General features: G+C 41.6%; 3 protein-coding genes across 3 annotated transcripts; 1 reads left to right on the forward strand and 2 right to left on the reverse strand.

Annotated features, from left to right (window-relative positions):
• The first annotated feature begins 716 nt into the window (after positions 1–716).
• Positions 717–3289, forward strand: LOC110701771. Its single transcript, XM_021879401.1, has 4 exons — positions 717–1307; positions 1418–2215; positions 2263–3132; positions 3185–3289. The coding sequence occupies exons 1-4, from the start codon at positions 717–719 to the stop codon at positions 3287–3289; spliced, it is 2364 nt and encodes a 787-aa protein (XP_021735093.1).
• Positions 3290–3812: 523 nt separating this feature from the next.
• LOC110701778 (leucine-rich repeat extensin-like protein 1) lies at positions 3813–5956 on the reverse strand. Its single transcript, XM_021879409.1, has 3 exons — positions 5247–5956; positions 4052–4067; positions 3813–3962 (listed from the first exon to the last, which is right to left on the reverse strand). Exons 1-3 carry the CDS (start codon positions 5954–5956, stop codon positions 3813–3815), a joined length of 876 nt encoding a protein of 291 aa, XP_021735101.1.
• Positions 5957–13465: 7509 nt separating this feature from the next.
• On the reverse strand, positions 13466–14130 carry LOC110701785 (histone chaperone RTT106-like). The gene has a single exon (XM_021879415.1). The coding sequence runs from the start codon at positions 14128–14130 to the stop codon at positions 13480–13482; it is 651 nt and encodes a 216-aa protein (XP_021735107.1). The 3' UTR covers positions 13466–13479.
• Positions 14131–22202: the final 8072 nt, after the last annotated feature.

Here is a 22202-nt window from a genome sequence, read left to right on the forward strand (position 1 = left end):
ATTGACCGAGGGGGATAATGAAAAATATGTCAACATCGGACGAGGGTTGGATCCGAACCTCCGTGTTGAACTGGTCCAGCTCCTTCGGGACAACAAAGATGTGTTCGCATTCTCAGCAGCCGACATGCTGGAAATTGACCCGAACCTCATTTCGCACAAGCTTAATGTCGACCCCACATGTCGGCCAATTAAGCAAAAGAAGCGGAACTACTCCGCTCAGAAGAACCAGGACATCGCAGCCGAAGTCAAGAAGCTTCTAGACGCAGGGTTCATTGAGCCCTGCCAATACCCTGAATGGCTGGCGAATGTAGTAATGGTTCAGAAAGCTAATGGCTCCTGGAGAATGTGCGTTGACTTCACGGATCTGAATAGGGCTTGTCCGAAGGACTTCTATCCCTTGCCGAGAATTGACCAGTTGGTTGACTCGACAAGTGGCCATGCTCTGCTCAGCTTCATGGACGCATTTTCTGGGTACCATCAGATTTTCATGCACCCCGATGACAGAGCAAAAACGACATTTGTTACAAGCGCCGGGGTGTATAATTACAAAATGATGCCCTTCGGCCTGAAGAACGCCGGGGCTACATATCAGAGGTTGGTGGACCAGGTGTTTGCCGAACAAAAAGGCCGCAACATGGAAGTCTATGTTGACGATTCCATCGAAAGATCATGTTGCGGACCTAGCTGAAACGTTCGCCACCCTGAGAAAGCACCAGATGAAGCTGAATCCGAAGAAATGTGTCTTCGGCGTGAGGTCTGGGAAATTCCTAGGTTTCATGGTCAGCAAGAGGGGGATTGATGCCAATCCCACCAAAGTGCAAGCAGCTCTTGACCTTCCCGAGCCGAAGACAAAAAGGGATATTCAGCGCCTTACGGGGAGAATGGCCGCCTTGTCCAGGTTCATCTCAAAAGCCTCGGACAAAGGCTTGCCCTTCTTCAAGGCGCTTAAATTTCCGAAATCGAAGGAGCTCATATGGGAAGATGAGCAGAAAGAAGCCTTCCAGCAGCTCCGGGAGCACCTGGAAAATCTTCCGACGCTGGCAAGACCAGCCGAAGGGGAGATCTTGTACTTATACGTGGCGGTTAGCCCTGCTACGGTGAGTGCGGTGCTGCTGAAGGAAGAGGAAAAAGTCCAGCAACTGATCTACTTTGTCAGTCATACTTTGACTGATGCCGAAACACGCTACCCTTTGCTCGAAAAAGTCGCATATGCAGTGGTGGTAGCAGCTCGGAAGTTAAGGCCTTATTTTGATTCACATCAAATCGTGGTCCTAACGGATCAACCGCTGGAGAAAGTCCTCGGCAAGGTGGAAAAAAGTGGGCCTTCGAACTCACCGAGTTCAGCATAAGCTACCAGCCGAGGGCAGCAATAAAAGCCCAGGCCTTAGCAGACTTCCTAGCCGAATGTTCCTATCAGGAAATACTCGACGAAGGGAAGGGGACTTGGACAGTATTCACGGATGGCTCAACCACCGTAAATGGCTCGGGAGCTGGGGTGGTGATCACCTCTCCCGAGGGCAAAAACTTCGAGTATGCACTCAAGTTCTCATTTAAGGCTTCTAACAACGAAGCAAAATATGAAGCAGCAGTTGCTGGCTTGGAATTGTGCATAGCTCTCGAAGCCGAACATGTCTGTCTGAAGACAGACTCTCAGCTAGTCGCTAACTTGATTCGGGGCGAGTATGAGGCCAAAGAACCCTCCATGATCTCCTACCTTGCCAAGATCAAATCAGTTATAGCGAAGCTGAGAACTTTTGAGACCGAGCTGATCCCAAGGGGTCAGAATGCTCAAGCCGATGCACTCTCTAAACTCGCAAGTTCAACTCTTACAGAGCTGAATCGGTCCGTATATGTGGAGGTGCGCCGAACCAAAAGCATCGACCCAGAAATTGAGGTTCAGTGTGCTGAGGTGGAGCCTAGCTGGATGGACCCCATCTTGGCTTATAAGCTGCAAAGGACGTTGCCCGAGGATAAGAACTTAGCAGCAAAAATAAAAAGGGTAGCCTCAAGGTTCATCGTCTACAAGGGGGAGCTACTGAAAAAATCCTTCTCAGCCCCGCTACTGAAATGCGTGGGTCCAACGGATGCGGATTACGTCCTTCGGGAGATCCACTTTAGCATCTGTGGAAACCACATTGGGGGAAGAGCCCTAGCCCACAAGGCACTACGGGCAGGGTACTATTGGCCAACTATGATTCAAGACGCTAAGGAATTGGTGCGGAAATGTGAAAGATGTCAAAAATTTGCACTTGTCATTCACAGGCCTTCAAGAAACCTTTAGCCGATACTGAATTCACTACCCTTCGCTCAATGGGGGTTGGATATTTTAGGACCATTCCCCGAGGCTCCCTACCAGAAAAATGGCTGATAGTTGGAATAGACTACTTCAGCAAATGGATAGAGGCTGAAGCAGCTTCAAATATAACTGAGCAAACTGTCAGGAAGTTCATCTGGCAGAATATCATCACGCGCTTCGGCATCCCAAAAGTGCTCGTCTTCGATCACGGAAGACAATTTGACAATCTGCCGCTGAGGCGGTACACAAATCAGTTCGGCATAAAACTGGCGTACTCAGCAGTCTGTCATCCTCAGAGTAATGGCCAGGCCGAAGCTGCAAATAAACAGATACTCAACGCTCTCAAAAAGAGAGTTGAAGATCAAAAGTCCAAGTGGATAGAGGAACTTCCTGGAACTCTATGGTCACTTCGGACAATTGAAAAAGAGGCCACGGGGCATTCACCTTTTGAATTGGTGTATGGGTCTGAAGCCGTTTTGCCGGTGGAAATTGGCTCAGAAAGCCTCCGAGTCAACCAGTTCTCGGCTGAAGAAAATGAGCACCTCATGAAAGAGTCCCTCGATTTCTTAGATGAGATCCGAGACTCAGCGAGGGATAGAATGGCGGCATACAAGCAAAGAATTAGTAAATTTTACAATCGAAGGGTCCAATCAAGACCCCTTAAAGTGGGGGACTTGGTCCTTCGGAATGCCGCCGCTGTTCAGAAAAGCCGCATTCATGGGAAGCTCTCAGCTAACTGGGAAGGGCCTTATGAAATATACGATGAACTCCAACCAGGAACTTATCGCCTTCGACAGTTAGATGGAACTGAGTTGAAAAACCACTGGAACGCAGATGTACTTAGAAAATTTCATGTTTGAAAAATCTGTGTAAGTATATTTCCTTCAGATTAATGAAAGGCCTTTGAGCCACGATTATTCACAATTTTATTCTGTTTCCATTATTCCTGTCCCTGCCACAATTATTTCAAGGTTTACGCCCGGTGCTGTCTGAAGCATTGCATCGTGATGTACTGTGCTTCAGCAAGCCGGAGAACCTGCCAGTACGAGTGGTAAATAGAACCTCGAGGTATTGCATTATGATGCACTGTACCTCGGATGGATTTACTGCCCTCGGCAAAGAGGCCATAGACTCATCTAGGACATAGCCGAAAATAGGAATTGGCAGAAGGCCCGAAGCATTGCATAATAATGCCTTGTGCGTCGGCCAGTCAATTTCGGGTGGTGATTGCACCTCTGAAGTATTGCGTAAATTACGCCTTGTGCTTCAGATGATCACTGCCCTACCATTATGTTTTAAGTCGTCGTTCCCTCGGATGAGTTAGAATTAACGGGAGCGCAAGGAATAAACGTATATGTGCAAGCGGTAACAAAGCTTCAGTAGCACTCAGAACCCAGCAAACATCATCTTCAAGGTTCTGGGGGAGCAGAGGGCGCCTACGCGTGGGGTTCCTATCTGAGGCTCTATGAAAGCTCTTGTCTGAAGCCCTTGGCACTTGAGAAAATCTCATGAAAAATCAAGTGTTTTTAGCTGAAAAACTCTTAGCCGAAGCTTTGTACTTAGCCAAATTTAGAAAAAGTTCAGAAAGAGGACAGCCAAAGGCAAAGATAGAAAAGCAGGCGGAAGAAGAGAAAACAGCTAAAAATTCTATTTCATTCACCAGAAACTGAAAAATCACAAATATTGAGTATGAGTTACAGAAACCAAATTCAGAAATTTGAAAATTACAGAAATTCAAAGTCGGCAGCCGCCTACATAGCGGAAAACACAGCTGCCGAAAGTACACAAAAACAGATAAAAAGTTTGTACAAAGGCAAGCTGAAACAAAAAAACAGGCAAAAGCTGATGCGGCGTTTACAAATTAAGCACATGTTGATCCGCAGGACTCAGAAGACGGCTGCCCGAGTTCCTATGGTTCAGCATTCCCTGGAACTCCAGATGGACCAGCCCCATCTGAAGAGTAGGGGTGAAAGTAATTTGGATAAAAACCGAAAACCGATCCAAACCGAACCGAAATAGCAATTCGGATCGGTTTTTTTTCGGTTTTCGGTTTGGATCGGTTTCAAAAAATCAAAACCGAAATATTTCGGTTTGGATTCGGTTTTGGGCTTCCAAAAACCGAAAACCGAAAATCCAAACCGAAATTTATGAAGCCCAAATATCCCAGCCCATTTCTCCTACCCTACATATATATACTAAAGCCCTAAAATACTCCTCTCTTATCCCAGTCTTTTTTTCCCCTCTTCTGCGGCACATTCCTCACCAAACCCTAATCCTCCAAAATTTCCCCATTTTCTCCCTCACCACCTCAGTAGCTCCGACCACCACCTTCCTCAGTCCGCTCACCACATATCCGGTCAACGTCTATCACCATCAGTTCGCTTGTGTTCGTGGCTTCGTGCTCCCGCAGATCTCGTTTCTCACCGCCGCTTGTGTTCGTGGTTTTGTGCTCCCTAAAATTACCACCAGTTCACCGCCGCGGCGCCGCTCGTGTTCGCGTTCCCTCACTATCTCCTCTCACTCAGTCACTCAAGGGTAAGAATTCTCCTTTTTTGCTTCTCTTCTTCTTATTAATTTCACTTTCGTTCTGTTAATTTCACTTATCTTTTCCTGCTTTTCTTCTTCTTAGATGTGTACTCATTTCCCACTTCTCTTTTCAAGTTTTCATTCAATAGTTCTGTTCTGTTTGAATTCGTTAATTTGTTGTTCGATCTGTTCGAAATTGGCTAATATGATGACATTGATATGCTATAATGTTTAAATTGGCGACATTGATGTTTTGTTTGTTTGATTATATTGATTTCCTTTGATTTATTTATATATATTATGTAACATGTTTATTTTTTTTTATTGTTAGATATATGAAGGGGTCGTGGATGGGGGACTGTAAGACGGCGATGGTGAATATGTAGGGGTTAATGGTGGTGTGTTTGATGGCGATGGTGAATACGATGGACTATTGTATCCTACTGGAGGGGGTGTTGAGTATGCAGGGGAAGGAGTGTACCCTGAGGCGGGTGGTGGTGGTGGGGGTAATGATGAAGGTGGATAATTGGGAGTGTTGTAAGACGGTGTTGACGGTGGTGGAGGTGAGGAGTAGTAGTAATCTGGTGAAGGAGTGTAGGTTGGTGGTGTTGGTGGTTGGTATGATGGGGAAGGAGTATTATAGCTTGGAGTTGACGGTGTGTTGTACCCTGGTGATGGTGTGTACGACGGAGACGGTGAGTATGACCCTGACGATGCTCCACCGAAAGAAGTTGGAGGTGGTGTGTATGACGGCGATGGTGAGTAAGTTGGAGTGTAAGACGGCGATGGTGAGTAAGTTGGAGTGTAAGGTGGTGGTGAATAGGTAGGAGTATATGATGGCGAAGGCGTATACACAGGCTTCTTAATACAACCAAATGAGTAACAATCAACGGGTGTAGCCAATGGTGAGGCACACTCCTCAGCGGACCTTTGATTCGCCTCACCAATGATACAATTTTGAGATCCATCGATAACCTTACCGGCCCCGGCCGAGACGGAACACGAGGGTGCATCGCCAGTGAAGTAATTGTGGGAGTATGTGAAGTTTTGGAGGTTTGGAAGCAAGCAAATAGCTTCTGGGATAACACCAGTAAATTGATTGTAACCCACATCTAATTGTTCCACACTAGCCATTCCATTAATGGTTAGTGGCAGTGACCCAGATAAATTGTTGTAGCTCACATCGAATACCGTTACGTGTTTGAGGTTACCGATTTCTTCGGGTAAACATCCTGAGAGATTATCGTTGGACATTATAATCTCATTTAAGGTGTACCCCATGTCACCAATGCTAGAGGGAATGCACCCTCCTAGCTCATTGTTAGCCATGACCAAAACCGAAACCGGGGAATTACCCATGTTGAAGAAATGAAGAAGTTGCTGCCTGCCATGTTGATTCTAGCTGCTGTCAATCTACCATATTGATTTTAGTTGATGTTATTATGGTTTTAGCTGCATGTAGACTCATTGTAGACTGTTATTCCATTTTAAGACTTTTATCGTGTTTGTAATTTTATTCTAGTGGCTGGACAAATTTTTTTATTATGATTTTCCCTTAATTTGGCAAATTTTTGGCTTAAAGACCAACCATTGTAATTCACCAATTTAGGCCTACAAAAGGGCCAAAACAAACTTCCGATTAAAAGCCCAATTTTAAGGCCCAAATCAACAGCCCAAAAAAAATTCGGTTTGGATTGGATCCATTTTTCAAAACCGAATTATTTCGGTTTGGATTGTATTGGATTGAATCCAAATTCGGTTTGGATTCGGTTCCAAGAATCAGAAACCGAAATAATTCGGTTTGGATTCGGTTTGGGGTATAATCCAAACCGAATACCGAACTTTCACCCCTACTGAAGAGGAGGCAGGACCAGTAGCTTCAGCCTCTTTGGCAGCCTCCTCAGCCTCCCTAGCTTCAGCTTCAGCCTGGCGGACTAGGAAGTCAATCTCAGCTTGGCTAGCCTCGTGGATCCGAGGGTTGTCAGCATCCATTGACCAAGCCTCGACCTGGTCCCAGTTCATGTCAGGAGCAGCGTGCAGAGCCAAGCGCCGAGCAGTCTTCCAACCGTTCTCAAAACCTTCACCATATTCAGCTTCGGTGTAGATCCTGGTTTTGAGTAGCTCCTTGGCATCCAGCAGCTCGGTCTTTTGAGCTTCCAAGTCATCCTTCAGCTTCTGGTTCGCGGCTAGCAGATCATCTCTTTCTTTCTTAGCCTCTTCCCGAACCTGGGCCAGCTGCTGCTCATGGGCAGAGATGAGAAGTTGTTGAGCATTAGCGTCTTCCTTGGTTTTGGCCTCAAGCCGAGCCCGGAACTCAGCGAGGGTGTTAGCTCCGAACTCTTTCATGAGGGACTGGCCCTCCTCGAGCCAAGGAAAGACTATCTGCTCCAGGCCTCGGCTGAAGGTGCGGAAGTTCTCTTCCATCTTCTGCATCTCTTGCTTAGCAGCTGAGACATCGTCCTCAGCCTTTGCCTGCTTCAGCTCAGCTAGCCGAACCAGAGTCTCAGCTTCTTCAACCTTGGCTGCTTTGCTTTGAAGCTCGTCAAACATTTCCACAGCAAGGAAATGATTGTGAACAGCCTATAAAACCCAACAGTAGCAGACTATGCAGTCAGCCAAAGCCCAACACTTGCAAAAAAAAAAAAAAAAAAGAAAAAAGAAGAAGAAGAAAAATGCAAGTGTAAGTAGGGTACCTGCATCAGAACCCTTTGGTTCTCCAGAAGAGGATGGGGCACGCTTTCCAAAGACTCAGCAGCTCTCGCAGCAGCGCCCTGCATCCAGGCCTTGGCCCTTTCAACGACCGAAAGATTGCCCAGATTGCCGAAATAGGAAAGGGCATAATCACGCCTATCCTCAATGATTGCGCGGGCATGGCTAGGAACAGGGACCAAAGGCGCTGAGCCGAACCCCATCTCAGCTGACTGAAAAGTGCGGAAGGAGGTCGCAGCTGAACTGGAAGGGATGTTCGTATGTGCGGACATTGCAGCGTCGTTCAGCCGCGGCTCGCCCTCTCCCTCCGCAAGCTTCGGATCCTCATCCTGGATCCACAACACTTCAACCTCGTGCTGAACCTCTGTAGAAAACGGTTCAGGCATGTGACGAGGAGACGAGGGGTCAGGCACATCGACCACCTCCATGATAACTTCCCGAGAGGGGGAAGTAACCTCAACCACCTCTTCCTGGACCTCTGCTAGCTGAGGCCTTTTCACAGGAAGCTCTGGTGCTCTGAATTGGCCAGGCCGAACCAGGGGCCTTCTCCTTCCGCCAGCCATATCCTCGGCAACAGGTTCAGAGGGGGCAGGCTCTTCTTTCTCTACCTCTTCTTCCTCCTCGGACTGCAGAAGCAAAGAAAGAGGGGGCAAGAGTATGAGTAGAAGATAAAAAAAAGAGGCAAAGCAAGTAGAAGCACACAGATGTTTTGGCCGAAGCCACATAATGAGCAGTTTTAGCAAAATAAAACTATCAGACAGAGATGCATCCGAAGAACTACACTTAGCAGAATCTATGTGCAAATTCAAAGAAAGCTACGTGTAACATGCATGCTCAGAAGCTGAAGCTACGCATCGACATATTCAGATTAATGCTTTGCAAGTCAAACAATCAAGATGCCGAATATATAAAACTGAGCAAGTCAATAAGTAAAGGACTAACCGAGGGACCAAACAACTCCTTGGTATCTTCGGACTCCGAATCTTCCTCTCTGATAGGCTTGGATGGAGGAGGCGGTGTCTGTATGTCACCTCTTTCAGCAGCAGCAGCAGCAGCAGCTTCCTCTTCAGCTGAGAGTAAGAAGAAAGGGTCGATCTTCTTGTACCAAGGCTTCTGCGCCGGATACTCAAAGGCGCTAACCACCTTGAGCTTCCTCGGCTGCAACGTCAGTGGCCGATCCTTCACAGCTGTGATGGGAGGAGTGTTGGTGATTGGCTCTCTGGTCTGGCTGATCCCCAGCAAATCGTAGTTGATGCCAGAAGTCTCTTCGCATATAGGTGAAAAAATATCAGAGCAAAGCGTTAGGTTCAAGCAAAAAGCTTCGGATCGAGAAAACATAAAAAGCAGGAAATTAATGCCTCGGCCCCAGCCGAATCACTTACCACCTTGGTATCTTCGGCTGAGGCCTGCAACGGCTAACATCTTCTCTTGGAAGATGTAATGGTAGCAGGGCAACCAGACGGTAGGCACAATTGTCATTCGGCCTGTTGCACCAGGGTTAGTGGATCTGCCGAATAGCTCCATCTGCATACGATCAGCCTCAGTGAAATCGTCGTCGCCGATGCTCGACATGGATGGGTCTGGCTTCCTGACATAGCGAGGCCCCCCGAAATAATTAGGGTGGCCCTCATCTGAAGGAGCTCGGACCCAGATCCACTGCTCCCGCCAGTGTTTATCCGAGGTATCGTTCGGATAGCAGGTCAGGTAGCCCCTCTTATCTTCTATGTGCCACCAACCACGACCATGTACTCTGCTGGACTGGGTGTTCGGCGATAGCTTATGAATGCATCTAAAGCAATGAACGCTTGGCTGCAGCCCGTAGAAGATGCACACCCAAAGGTAGGTCATGATCCTCCTGATGCTGACAGGGGTCAATTGGGCCAATGAAATATTGTACCCATTCAGAACTTCGGTGACGAAGGGGTGCACTGGGAATCGCAACCCGAACTGCAGCTGCCGAACATAAACCCTAATGTAACCAGGAGGGGGCCGATAGATTCTCTCCAGTACCGTGGGCATTCGGCACCAATACCCATCGGCTTCCATTATGCCATAATAAACCTCCAGCTGCTCGGCAAAATGGTACCGAGCATCATTTGCTAGCCACCATTCGGCTGGCTCGGTCTTCAGCAGACCATCGTTCTCATATTCATCGGTCCATTCCCTCTCTTCAGGGGTTAGGGGCCGAGATCTAGTAGGACCCTTTCGGTCAGAAGTACTTGCTTCAGCTGGATCTCTAGGAGGGGCACTGTTTAGCGGAATAACCCTTAATCCCTCCCCACTCGAGGATGAACCAACCTCGATTCGGGCGTTAGGGTTTCGGCCGCTCAAAAACGGCATAACGGGCAGAGGATGATTCCTCTTCCGAATTAGTTGCGGCACCTCCTCCTCAATGTCCTCGTCTTCAGGCTCCATTGGTCTTTTACCAGGGTTGCCGACCATTGCTAGGTCGACGGCAACGCGAAAAAAGTAGGAAAAAGGGGAAAAGCTTAAAAGAAGGGAAAATCCGAATGAAATTCGGAGAAAATTACCTTTATCTGACTCGGAATTCGCCGATTTAGCAGTTCGGAGCAACGAATTCTGCTGAAAAGCTTCTGAAAAGTCGAAAATTGATAAAAGAGAGGAAGAGCTTGCGCGAGTTCGCTGGAAAAATGAGAGTGAAATGCAAAGTGTGTCTGATTTGGGAATGCCGGAAATAATTATGCTAAATGCGAATTATATACTCGGCGCAAAAACCCACTCACTTAATGTCAGTTGCAAACTCTTCAAATTCTCCTCAAACCAATTACAAAACTGCCTGGATTTAATTTCCCACTAAATCCACTCCACTTCCCCACTATCCTTAATTAACCGTCATTAAGGTTAATTAATCATTATTAACGGTTACATTAACCGTATAGAATTGTCAAAAATATTTAAACTATTTTCATTTATTTTCCCTCCAAATCCTTCAGCTGCTGAAACCCGACCCGTTATCCTCATGAATCGGGTCTGGGGGGCAAGTTGTTTGGGGTCCAAAATGCTAACAATCTGGCCCAGTCCACAAATGAAAATAGTTAAAGCCCAAGCAATAAGGTCCAACCCTCCAATGTATTTGCCAAGTCAATAGTAACAAGGCCCAATCATGTGGCAGCCCATTTGATTGATCAAGCCCAATTTAGCTTATGGAACAAAGGTATAAAAGCTTTCATTTTAACACAATTACATTCATTCACATTAAATGCCTCAAGCAACAAATACTCTTGCATAGCTTTTCTCTAATACTTGTGCATCTGTACTGACTTCGGCATCGGAGGGGCCTTCCTCGGCACACCCCCGAGGCTAGTTTACATTTGCATTGCTGTGCAGGAAATCCCCAATTCGGTTATCACTCGAATTGGGCTTCATCCCCACTCATCCGAAGGGCCAGTTGAAGGCCCATTGTTTTCTGACTGAAACAGTAAGTATACTAGTCAAACCCCAGTAGATCATATTAAGTCAAGCATCTGAGAATCAGTTACAGATAAGAAGTATCTGCTTGTCTTAGATGACATATGGGATGAGAGTCGGGATCATTGGTTAGATCTTCTAAGGTTGCTCGATTGTGGTTCAAGTGAGAGTGGAGTTATTGTAACAACACGCTCTGCTAACGTTGCAAAAGCTGTCGGGACAACATAACCCCACAATCTAGGACTTCTTACAGAAGTGGAGTCTTGGAATCTTTTTAAAAAAATTGCATTTGTATCAGAGAAAGAGGAGAGTAATCCTAATTTGGTTCAGATTGGGAAGGAGATCGTAATTAGTTGTGGAAATGTTCCTCTTGCTATTAGGGTTGTTGGAAGTCTTCTCTACTCTGAAAGAAGTGAGAAACACTGGCAACGAATCAGAGAGGCTCAACTCTCAAAGGCAAAGGGGAAGGGAGGTGATAACATCATGGAAGTGTTGAAGTTAAGCTATGATTACTTGCCACCAGAATTAAAGCAATGCTTTGCTTATTGTTAATTGTTCCCAAAGGACCATGAATATAGTATTGAATCATTTGGTTAAATTGTGGATGGCGCAAGGATATATTGATCCATCAAGCATAGACACCGGAGAAGAATACTTTACGGAATTGATTGGGAGGAATTTATTTCAAGATCACTGAGAAGATGAGGGTGACGAATACTGCAAAATGCACGATTTAGTGCATGACTTGGCTCAATATATTGCTGATGAAGAGATGAAACAATTGGTTGAGCCTGTAGACCAAATATCTTCTGCTGATGGACTTGTGCTTGTGAGTATTAAAATGACAAAGACAGAAGATGGTGGATTATGGGAATACCCCGCCATTGCTTGCTGCTACAAAGTTGCGGTCACTGGTAGTATCTACAGATTTTGTCAGTGCTAATCTTTCATCTCTTGAAATGGTACTGATTTTGAAATTTCACTCTTTGCGTGTCTTAGACTTAGAGTACATAGAATTTTCCATTGTTCCAAATTCTATAGGCCGGGAAGTTGAAACATCTAAGATACCTTAATCTTGCAAAATATGGAAAAATTAAATGTCTTCCTAATGACATGACAAGATTACAGAACCTGCAAACACTTAACCTTGTGTTGTGCGAGAATCTTAGAGAGTTGCCAGGAGATTATTGTAAATTGGAGAGCTTGAGGCACTTGGGAATTACTGGGAGCGGTTTGAGTGATTTGTCGACAGGATTAGGAAAAATGACATCTCTGAAAGAATAGATTTATTTATAGTTGGGAAAAACTATGGTATAATATATTGCCACCCATAAATTTTACTAGATATCTGGATATTATATTTAGCAAGTGGCGAAGTGATGCTGTTGTGGAAGCACAAAGGGCAAATATGAAGGAAAATCAACAATTAACAAGTCTTGAGTTAAAACTTGAACCCTTTATTCACCAAAGACTCAAAACGTTCATTAGTCGAGTTTGTCATTTTGTCCATCAAAACCAAAAGGGTCAACAAATTCCCCCTTTTTGATGATGACAAACATTGACAAACTTAGGTAAATAAAATAATCCAGGCATGCAACATAAATTTAAAGCAAAACATGAAAACAAAAAAACAAACAGAGTAATTAAAGAACTTAGAAAAATACTAAAATATATTTATTTTAAAAAGACTGAGCAAAAGAAAAATTAACAAAGACTTTAAAAACTAAGATTACTAGGACTTTATTGAGTTAACTGAACTTAGAAAAAGTTTGTACCTTTGATGTGTGAGTTCCTTGGTAAACACCTTAGCCGCCATGAAGTTTGTCTTTTCCCCCTTTTGGCATTATCAAAAGATTGAAAAAAAAAAACATTTTGCTATACTCCCACTAGACTACGTAGGGAATAGTGAGCTCAAATAATGCAAGGCAAAAATAAGTTAGGTACTAAATTATCAGCAAACGCACACAATCATATGAAAAATACGAGCCAAGTTCCCATAGACGAAAATCAAAAGCAGGAAAGAGTAGCAAGAGTTAAGAATTACAAACTGAAATCCAAATGAAACAAGCAAAAGCAAAAGAAATTAAAAGTGACAAGTTCGAAATTGCAATTATGGGGAATAGGTAGGTTCATCAGCTGGGTTTATTGGGTCATTAGAAGCTTCCTCCACTTCTTCAAAAGCCACCCTGTTAATCATCTCCAATATCTCCTGAATGTTGTGCAGTATGTTCTTCTCAGAAGCATCAACCTTGTTCTCCATCCCAGTAAAACTAGTTGCCTGAGTGTCTGCCACAGCCTGCACTTGGCGTTGAAGAGAAGTCAGTTGCTTTGCCATTTCCTCCAGCTTTGTGCTCACTATCTTTGTCAGCTGCTCCATTTCTGCTTTCACCTGTTGAATATCAAAAATAGAAGCATTTGTTGCAGAGAAAGTAGCAAAGCCTGTAGGCTATGATGTAGGAAAAGCTGGGGAGGGAGAGGGAGAAGTCTGTTTTGGAGGTGAAACAGGAGTGAAAGAGGGTTTAGCTTGTTTTGGGGGGGGAGTCATGAACAGAAGATGGCTCAGAAGCAAAAGGAACTTGTGTAGGGGTAAAATCAGGGTCAGAGTGATCTGAAGAACTAATGTCTTCAATAATCACAGGCTTTAGAGTAGAAGCAGTAGGTTTGACAATTTTCCTCTTGCTCCTCCTGAGTTCCCCTTTAAACACAGGAACAAAAGGGAGGTCAAGACTCTCACTTTCTGAACTTGGTTCCCCCTCACTCTGAGTCTCCTCTTCTTTCTCAGGTTCTGCCTCCTGTGTTTCCCCCTCAGAAATTTCTTCCTCCTCTTTGTCTTCCTCTCCTTTTTCTTTACTTTCTTCTTTTTCAGATTCACTTTCCTCCTCTTCTGACTCACTTGTATCTCCCTCTACAACCTGTGTTTTCCCTTTTCCACTATTTTTCTCCTCTCCTCCTCTAGTCAAGAAAGTAATTATCCCACTCTCAAGTTTAAGGCTCAGGCGAAGCAAAGATTGTTTCGAAAGAATGTTCTCAGGTTTAATATAAGTGGGTGACTCACTTTCAACATCAATCCCAAAAGACTTAAACAACACAGTAAGGAGAGATCCATATGGAATAGTAGTTTTAGCAGCATAGAAAACCAAATGTTCAATCATCAGTTTTGGAAAGTTCATTTTTATTTTCCGAGAAAGACAAAAGATGATGGTTGCATCTAGTAAGGATACTGTGCTTCATTTTTGTAAACGGGGAACAATGCCTCTCCATGTGAAGTTGAACAGTAATTTGTGAAGAGGAGTGAGTATGTTATGATGTGAAGTCTTGCTTTTCGGGTTTCCACCTATAAATTTGATTATTCTATTCTCATCATAATGCCCAATTTGCACAATTTGTTTGTGTTTTAGGTACGAACTATAGCCAGAGGTGGGGACTTGAAACAAGTTCCCTAAATATGCAACATCAAAATGAATGTGAGTATCTTTGACTGTAGCCGTGCATACACCATTGTTGTGTTTGAAAGTATTTTTAAATTCAAACAGAAGCTTAGGGTAAATTGGATAGTGAGAACAATTTTGGAACAAATGCACCCATTCTTGATAATCAATTAAGGAGGTGAATTCGGAGAACTTACTTGCCGTACACCAGTCATAAATGATGTGATAGCCGTGAGTGTAGTTCCAAGATGGAAACTTTTGAGAGCTTCGCCTCTTCCTGTCGCCTCCTTTCACGGTTGTAGCCTTTCTTTTTGGTGGAGCTTGTGGGTGAACGACGGCAATTGGGACTGGTTCAGGGGAGCCGTCAGCAGAGGAAGGTTTGGGAGGAGGTATTCGGGTTTTTGGTGGTTTCGGTGTTGAGTTTAGGTTGGTTTTCATGGTTATGAAGGTGAGTTGAAAGGAAGGAGAAGATGAATAGTGTGAATAGGAAGGAGAGAGAGTGAGGCCGGTTTTTTTTTTTTATTTTTTTTTTATGAGGGTGTATGGAGAAGTTAATTTGATGTGATTGGTGAGGGTGGAGTGTTAAAGAAAAAGAGTTTAATTGGGAAGGGTGAGAAAAAGTGACGGTTTATATGGTGAGGTAGTAGAGTAGTTTTAGAGGTAGTAGGATTTTAATAGGGTGGATTAATTGCAATTTTCAAACTTAACACAATAAAAGATAAAATTTTAAAAGATAAGAAATATACGGAAAGTAAGGAGTAGTGAATATTCTAGCTCCTTATCTTACGAAAAAAATCTTTTTGTATTTTTGAATTATATGAGGAATAGAAAAAGAATTGAACATAGAAAAAAATAAGGAAGGAAAAAGATAAGAATAAAAAGATAAAAAAAATAAGGAAGGAAAAAAAATAATAACAAGAAGGAAAACAGAAAAAAAAATTAAAAAAGATAGATAAGTGCAAATTGATTGTAAATTATGATGATAATTTACGTGATCATAATACAGAGAATAAAGAATGATGAAAAGGGAACTTGAAACAACATGGCTCAATATTTTTAACATATTAAAAGTATGTATAAGTGACTTTTCAATACTTCACAAATCTTTCCCCTGGGTAATTTCAGCTGTGTTATGCACACAAGATTGAGCATAGCATTGTTAGTTACATCCGATTTTACCTTAGGGGTTCCAAACAAAAATCACTTGAGCAGTAGCATCCCCAATTCCACACGCATCTTTTCAAACTTGTCTCTGCTTAAAGGCTTAGTTAATATATCAGCAATTTGACATTCAGTTTAAATAAAATCTAGCTTAATTAAGCCCTTTTCAACATTATCTTTCAAAAAGTGATGCCTTACATGTATATGCTTAACTTTAGAGTGTTGTACTGGATCTTTAGAGATGCAAATGGCACTTGTGTTATCACAATGAATAAGAACGCACTCTAAAATAATGCCATAGTCATGCAACTGTTGTTTTATCCATAGCAATTGAGAGCAACATGCAGCAGCAGCCACATATTCTGCTTCGGCAGTGGATAGAGCAACAGTGTTTTGTTTCTTGGAACTCCAAGAAACCATGCAAGAGCCTAAGAATTGGACCATACCTGACGTGCTTTTACGATTTACTAAATCTCCTGCATAGTCAGCATCAGCATATCCTCTTAGGTCAAACGAGTCACTTTTTGGATAGAACAGACACAAGTCTTCCGTCCCTTTTAAGTATCGTAGAATCCTTTTGACGGCTGTTAGATGCGATTCCTTTGGATCCGATTGAAATCTTGCACAAAGACCTACACTAAAGGAAATGTCAGGTCTGCTAGCAGTTAAATATAACAAGGAACCAATCATACCTCTGTATTTTGTTTGGTCCACACGAGTTCCCTTGGGGTCTTGGTCCAACCTTGTGGTTGTTCCCATGGGAGTGTGGTTTATCTTTGTGCTTTCCATACTGTATTTTTTCAATAACTCCTTCACATATTTCTGCTGATGGATCATTATTCCTTCGTTAGTTTGCTTAATTTGGAGCCTAAGGAAGAAGTTGAGTTCCCCCATCATGCTCATCTCAAACTTTTCATTAAGGATCCGTTTGGTAGGAAAATACAAGTTTATCTTAGTGAAATAAACAAAAATTGTTTATTACATGATATTTTAAATCGATAACTTTTCATTAAGGATCCGTTTGGTAGGGTGTAAAACATTTTCAATGTAAAATGGTTTTCCATGAAAATCATTTTAAAATGGAAAACTCATTTTCAAAAAAGTTTTCCGTTGTTTGGTTGAATGAAAAATGATTTTTCATTTTAAGCATTTTCCATTGTTTGATTGAATTGAAAATTCAATTGTGAGTCCCTCCACTTGTGATGGAAAATGTTTTCCTTCTAAATTGGGGGGGGGGGGGTGAAAGTCTAACCGGCTAATACAAGAGGGGGGGTGAATTGTATTTGAGGTGAAATCTAAAAACTTTTGCGGAATTTAACTAAATGAAATAATGACGAGAGAAGATATAAGCTTTTCTAAATTTCCACTATGTAATCAAACTCTTTACAAGTGAAGATTCAAACCCGTTAACAAGTTCCACAAATTAGGAACTTGTTCCCAACTCTCACAGAAGCCTTCAGCAGCGAAGCTTCCTTGACCTCACCTTACACAAACTCACAATCCCAAACCCCAAAGTGCTTGAATACAATCTGTAATTACAAATACCTGTTACACTCAAGAATATATGAAGGAAAATAACTCTCTTTATGTTATTAGGTTGCTACTTGAATTTTTATGCTCAAGAGTTGTGTTTTTCTGAGATAGTTTGCATGAGTATTTATAGAGAAGGCTTAGTCATTAACCTCCACTATAATCACGTCCACATGCCAACACCCCACTAACAACTTGTGGAGTTAACTTGACAGATGGCGATCATGAAGGAGGTTTCCTAGCCTTATCTCACTAATCCACTATCTCAACAACTTGATAAACATTAGCTTTGATAAAACCTTATAATCAGAGATTTTCACAACAAAGAAACTGCTTGTTAACTTTATCAAAAGTTTGTTTAAAAAGATTTTATTTTAAAAAGGATTTTATTTGAAAAGATAAATTAATTATTTATATTAAAACAACTAAATAATTATCTTAGATAATTATCTTTATTCGAAAATAGATGACTAGATAAAACTTTTATAAATTATCTTTTTCCTTAAGAAATTATCTTTTAAAACTAACTTTTATTCCAGTAGTCTTTTTAATAACATAAGTCATTGAGTTCCTTTCCGACTTTATATTATTGTGTGCTCACAATTAAAACTAGAACGTGAGATTTGCATGAGACTTTTTAGAGAATGCTACTCCGCATCCAAGTTCCTACTCCAGAACGAACTTTGCTTGAACCCTTTATTCACCAAAGACTCAAAACGTTCATTAGTCGAGTTTGTCATTTTGTCCATCAAAACCAAAAGGGTCAACAAATTCCCCCTTTTTGATGATGACAAACATTGACAAACTTAGGTAAATAAAATAATCCAGGCATGCAACATAAATTTAAAGCAAAACATGAAAACAAAAAAACAAACAGAGTAATTAAAGAACTTAGAAAAATACTAAAATATATTTATTTTAAAAAGACTGAGCAAAAGAAAAATTAACAAAGACTTTAAAAACTAAGATTACTAGGACTTTATTGAGTTAACTGAACTTAGAAAAAGTTTGTACCTTTGATGTGTGAGTTCCTTGGTAAACACCTTAGCCGCCATGAAGTTTGTCTTTTCCCCCTTTTGGCATTATCAAAAGATTGAAAAAAAAAACATTTTGCTATACTCCCACTAGACTACGTAGGGAATAGTGAGCTCAAATAATGCAAGGCAAAAATAAGTTAGGTACTAAATTATCAGCAAACGCACACAATCATATGAAAAATACGAGCCAAGTTCCCATAGACGAAAATCAAAAGCAGGAAAGAGTAGCAAGAGTTAAGAATTACAAACTGAAATCCAAATGAAACAAGCAAAAGCAAAAGAAATTAAAAGTGACAAGTTCGAAATTGCAATTATGGGGAATAGGTAGGTTCATCAGCTGGGTTTATTGGGTCATTAGAAGCTTCCTCCACTTCTTCAAAAGCCACCCTGTTAATCATCTCCAATATCTCCTGAATGTTGTGCAGTATGTTCTTCTCAGAAGCATCAACCTTGTTCTCCATCCCAGTAAAACTAGTTGCCTGAGTGTCTGCCACAGCCTGCACTTGGCGTTGAAGAGAAGTCAGTTGCTTTGCCATTTCCTCCAGCTTTGTGCTCACTATCTTTGTCAGCTGCTCCATTTCTGCTTTCACCTGTTGAATATCAAAAATAGAAGCATTTGTTGCAGAGAAAGTAGCAAAGCCTGTAGGCTATGATGTAGGAAAAGCTGGGGAGGGAGAGGGAGAAGTCTGTTTTGGAGGTGAAACAGGAGTGAAAGAGGGTTTAGCTTGTTTTGGGGGGGGAGTCATGAACAGAAGATGGCTCAGAAGCAAAAGGAACTTGTGTAGGGGTAAAATCAGGGTCAGAGTGATCTGAAGAACTAATGTCTTCAATAATCACAGGCTTTAGAGTAGAAGCAGTAGGTTTGACAATTTTCCTCTTGCTCCTCCTGAGTTCCCCTTTAAACACAGGAACAAAAGGGAGGTCAAGACTCTCACTTTCTGAACTTGGTTCCCCCTCACTCTGAGTCTCCTCTTCTTTCTCAGGTTCTGCCTCCTGTGTTTCCCCCTCAGAAATTTCTTCCTCCTCTTTGTCTTCCTCTCCTTTTTCTTTACTTTCTTCTTTTTCAGATTCACTTTCCTCCTCTTCTGACTCACTTGTATCTCCCTCTACAACCTGTGTTTTCCCTTTTCCACTATTTTTCTCCTCTCCTCCTCTAGTCAAGAAAGTAATTATCCCACTCTCAAGTTTAAGGCTCAGGCGAAGCAAAGATTGTTCCGAAAGAATGTTCTCAGGTTTAATATAAGTGGGTGACTCACTTTCAACATCAATCCCAAAAGACTTAAACAACACAGTAAGGAGAGATCCATATGGAATAGTAGTTTTAGCAGCATAGAAAACCAAATGTTCAATCATCAGTTTTGGAAAGTTCATTTTTATTTTCCGAGAAAGACAAAAGATGATGGTTGCATCTAGTAAGGATACTGTGCTTCATTTTTGTAAACGGGGAACAATGCCTCTCCATGTGAAGTTGAACAGTAATTTGTGAAGAGGAGTGAGTATGTTATGATGTGAAGTCTTGCTTTTCGGGTTTCCACCTATAAATTTGATTATTCTATTCTCATCATAATGCCCAATTTGCACAATTTGTTTGTGTTTTAGGTACGAACTATAGCCAGAGGTGGGGACTTGAAACAAGTTCCCTAAATATGCAACATCAAAATGAATGTGAGTATCTTTGACTGTAGCCGTGCATACACCATTGTTGTGTTTGAAAGTATTTTTAAATTCAAACAGAAGCTTAGGGTAAATTGGATAGTGAGAACAATTTTGGAACAAATGCACCCATTCTTGATAATCAATTAAGGAGGTGAATTCGGAGAACTTACTTGCCGTACACCAGTCATAAATGATGTGATAGCCGTGAGTGTAGTTCCAAGATGGAAACTTTTGAGAGCTTCGCCTCTTCCTGTCGCCTCCTTTCACGGTTGTAGCCTTTCTTTTTGGTGGAGCTTGTGGGTGAACGACGGCAATTGGGACTGGTTCAGGGGAGCCGTCAGCAGAGGAAGGTTTGGGAGGAGGTATTCGGGTTTTTGGTGGTTTCGGTGTTGAGTTTAGGTTGGTTTTCATGGTTATGAAGGTGAGTTGAAAGGAAGGAGAAGATGAATAGTGTGAATAGGAAGGAGAGAGAGTGAGGCCGGTTTTTTTTTTTTATTTTTTTTTATGAGGGTGTATGGAGAAGTTAATTTGATGTGATTGGTGAGGGTGGAGTGTTAAAGAAAAAGAGTTTAATTGGGAAGGGTGAGAAAAAGTGACGGTTTATATGGTGAGGTAGTAGAGTAGTTTTAGAGGTAGTAGGATTTTAATAGGGTGGATTAATTGCAATTTTCAAACTTAACACAATAAAAGATAAAATTTTAAAAGATAAGAAATATACGGAAAGTAAGGAGTAGTGAATATTCTAGCTCCTTATCTTACGAAAAAAATCTTTTTGTATTTTTGAATTATATGAGGAATAGAAAAAGAATTGAACATAGAAAAAAATAAGGAAGGAAAAAGATAAGAATAAAAAGATAAAAAAAATAAGGAAGGAAAAAAAATAATAACAAGAAGGAAAACAGAAAAAAAAAATTAAAAAAGATAGATAAGTGCAAATTGATCGTAAATTATGATGATAATTTACGTGATCATAATACAGAGAATAAAGAATGATGAAAAGGGAACTTGAAACAACATGGCTCAATATTTTTAACATATTAAAAGTATGTATAAGTGACTTTTCAATACTTCACAAATCTTTCCCCTGGGTAATTTCAGCTGTGTTATGCACACAAGATTGAGCATAGCATTGTTAGTTACATCCGATTTTACCTTAGGGGTTCCAAACAAAAATCACTTGAGCAGTAGCATCCCCAATTCCACACGCATCTTTTCAAACTTGTCTCTGCTTAAAGGCTTAGTTAATATATCAGCAATTTGACATTCAGTTTAAATAAAATCTAGCTTAATTAAGCCCTTTTCAACATTATCTTTCAAAAAGTGATGCCTTACATGTATATGCTTAACTTTAGAGTGTTGTACTGGATCTTTAGAGATGCAAATGGCACTTGTGTTATCACAATGAATAAGAACGCACTCTAAAATAATGCCATAGTCATGCAACTGTTGTTTTATCCATAGCAATTGAGAGCAACATGCAGCAGCAGCCACATATTCTGCTTCGGCAGTGGATAGAGCAACAGTGTTTTGTTTCTTGGAACTCCAAGAAACCATGCAAGAGCCTAAGAATTGGACCATACCTGACGTGCTTTTACGATTTACTAAATCTCCTGCATAGTCAGCATCAGCATATCCTCTTAGGTCAAACGAGTCACTTTTTGGATAGAACAGACACAAGTCTTCCGTCCCTTTTAAGTATCGTAGAATCCTTTTGACGGCTGTTAGATGCGATTCCTTTGGATCCGATTGAAATCTTGCACAAAGACCTACACTAAAGGAAATGTCAGGTCTGCTAGCAGTTAAATATAACAAGGAACCAATCATACCTCTGTATTTTGTTTGGTCCACACGAGTTCCCTTGGGGTCTTGGTCCAACCTTGTGGTTGTTCCCATGGGAGTGTGGTTTATCTTTGTGCTTTCCATACTGTATTTTTTCAATAACTCCTTCACATATTTCTGCTGATGGATCATTATTCCTTCGTTAGTTTGCTTAATTTGGAGCCTAAGGAAGAAGTTGAGTTCCCCCATCATGCTCATCTCAAACTCACTGCTCATTAAATCAGCAAAGTACTTGCACAAAGATTCATTAGTTGCACCGAAAATAATATCATCAACATAAATTTGTACAACTAATAAATGAGTTCCTTTTGATTTTAAAAACAAAGTTTTATCAACTTTTCCTCTTTTGAAATCATTTTGTAAAAGGAACTTAGAAAGTCTTTCATACCATGCTCTTGGAGCTTGTTTTAATCCATACAGTGCTTTATCAAGCTTAAAAACATGGTTAGGAAAGTTTGGATCCTCAAATCCAGGTGGTTGTTCAACATAGACGTCTTCTTTTAAAAAGCCATTTAAAAAAGCACATTTGACGTCCATTTGATAAAGTTTGAAACCCATAAATGCAGCAAATGCAATAAAAATACGAATTGC

This window comes from Chenopodium quinoa, unplaced genomic scaffold (genome assembly GCF_001683475.1).
Source record: "Chenopodium quinoa cultivar QQ74 unplaced genomic scaffold, ASM168347v1, whole genome shotgun sequence".
Classification (NCBI taxonomy): domain Eukaryota; kingdom Viridiplantae; phylum Streptophyta; class Magnoliopsida; order Caryophyllales; family Amaranthaceae; genus Chenopodium; species Chenopodium quinoa.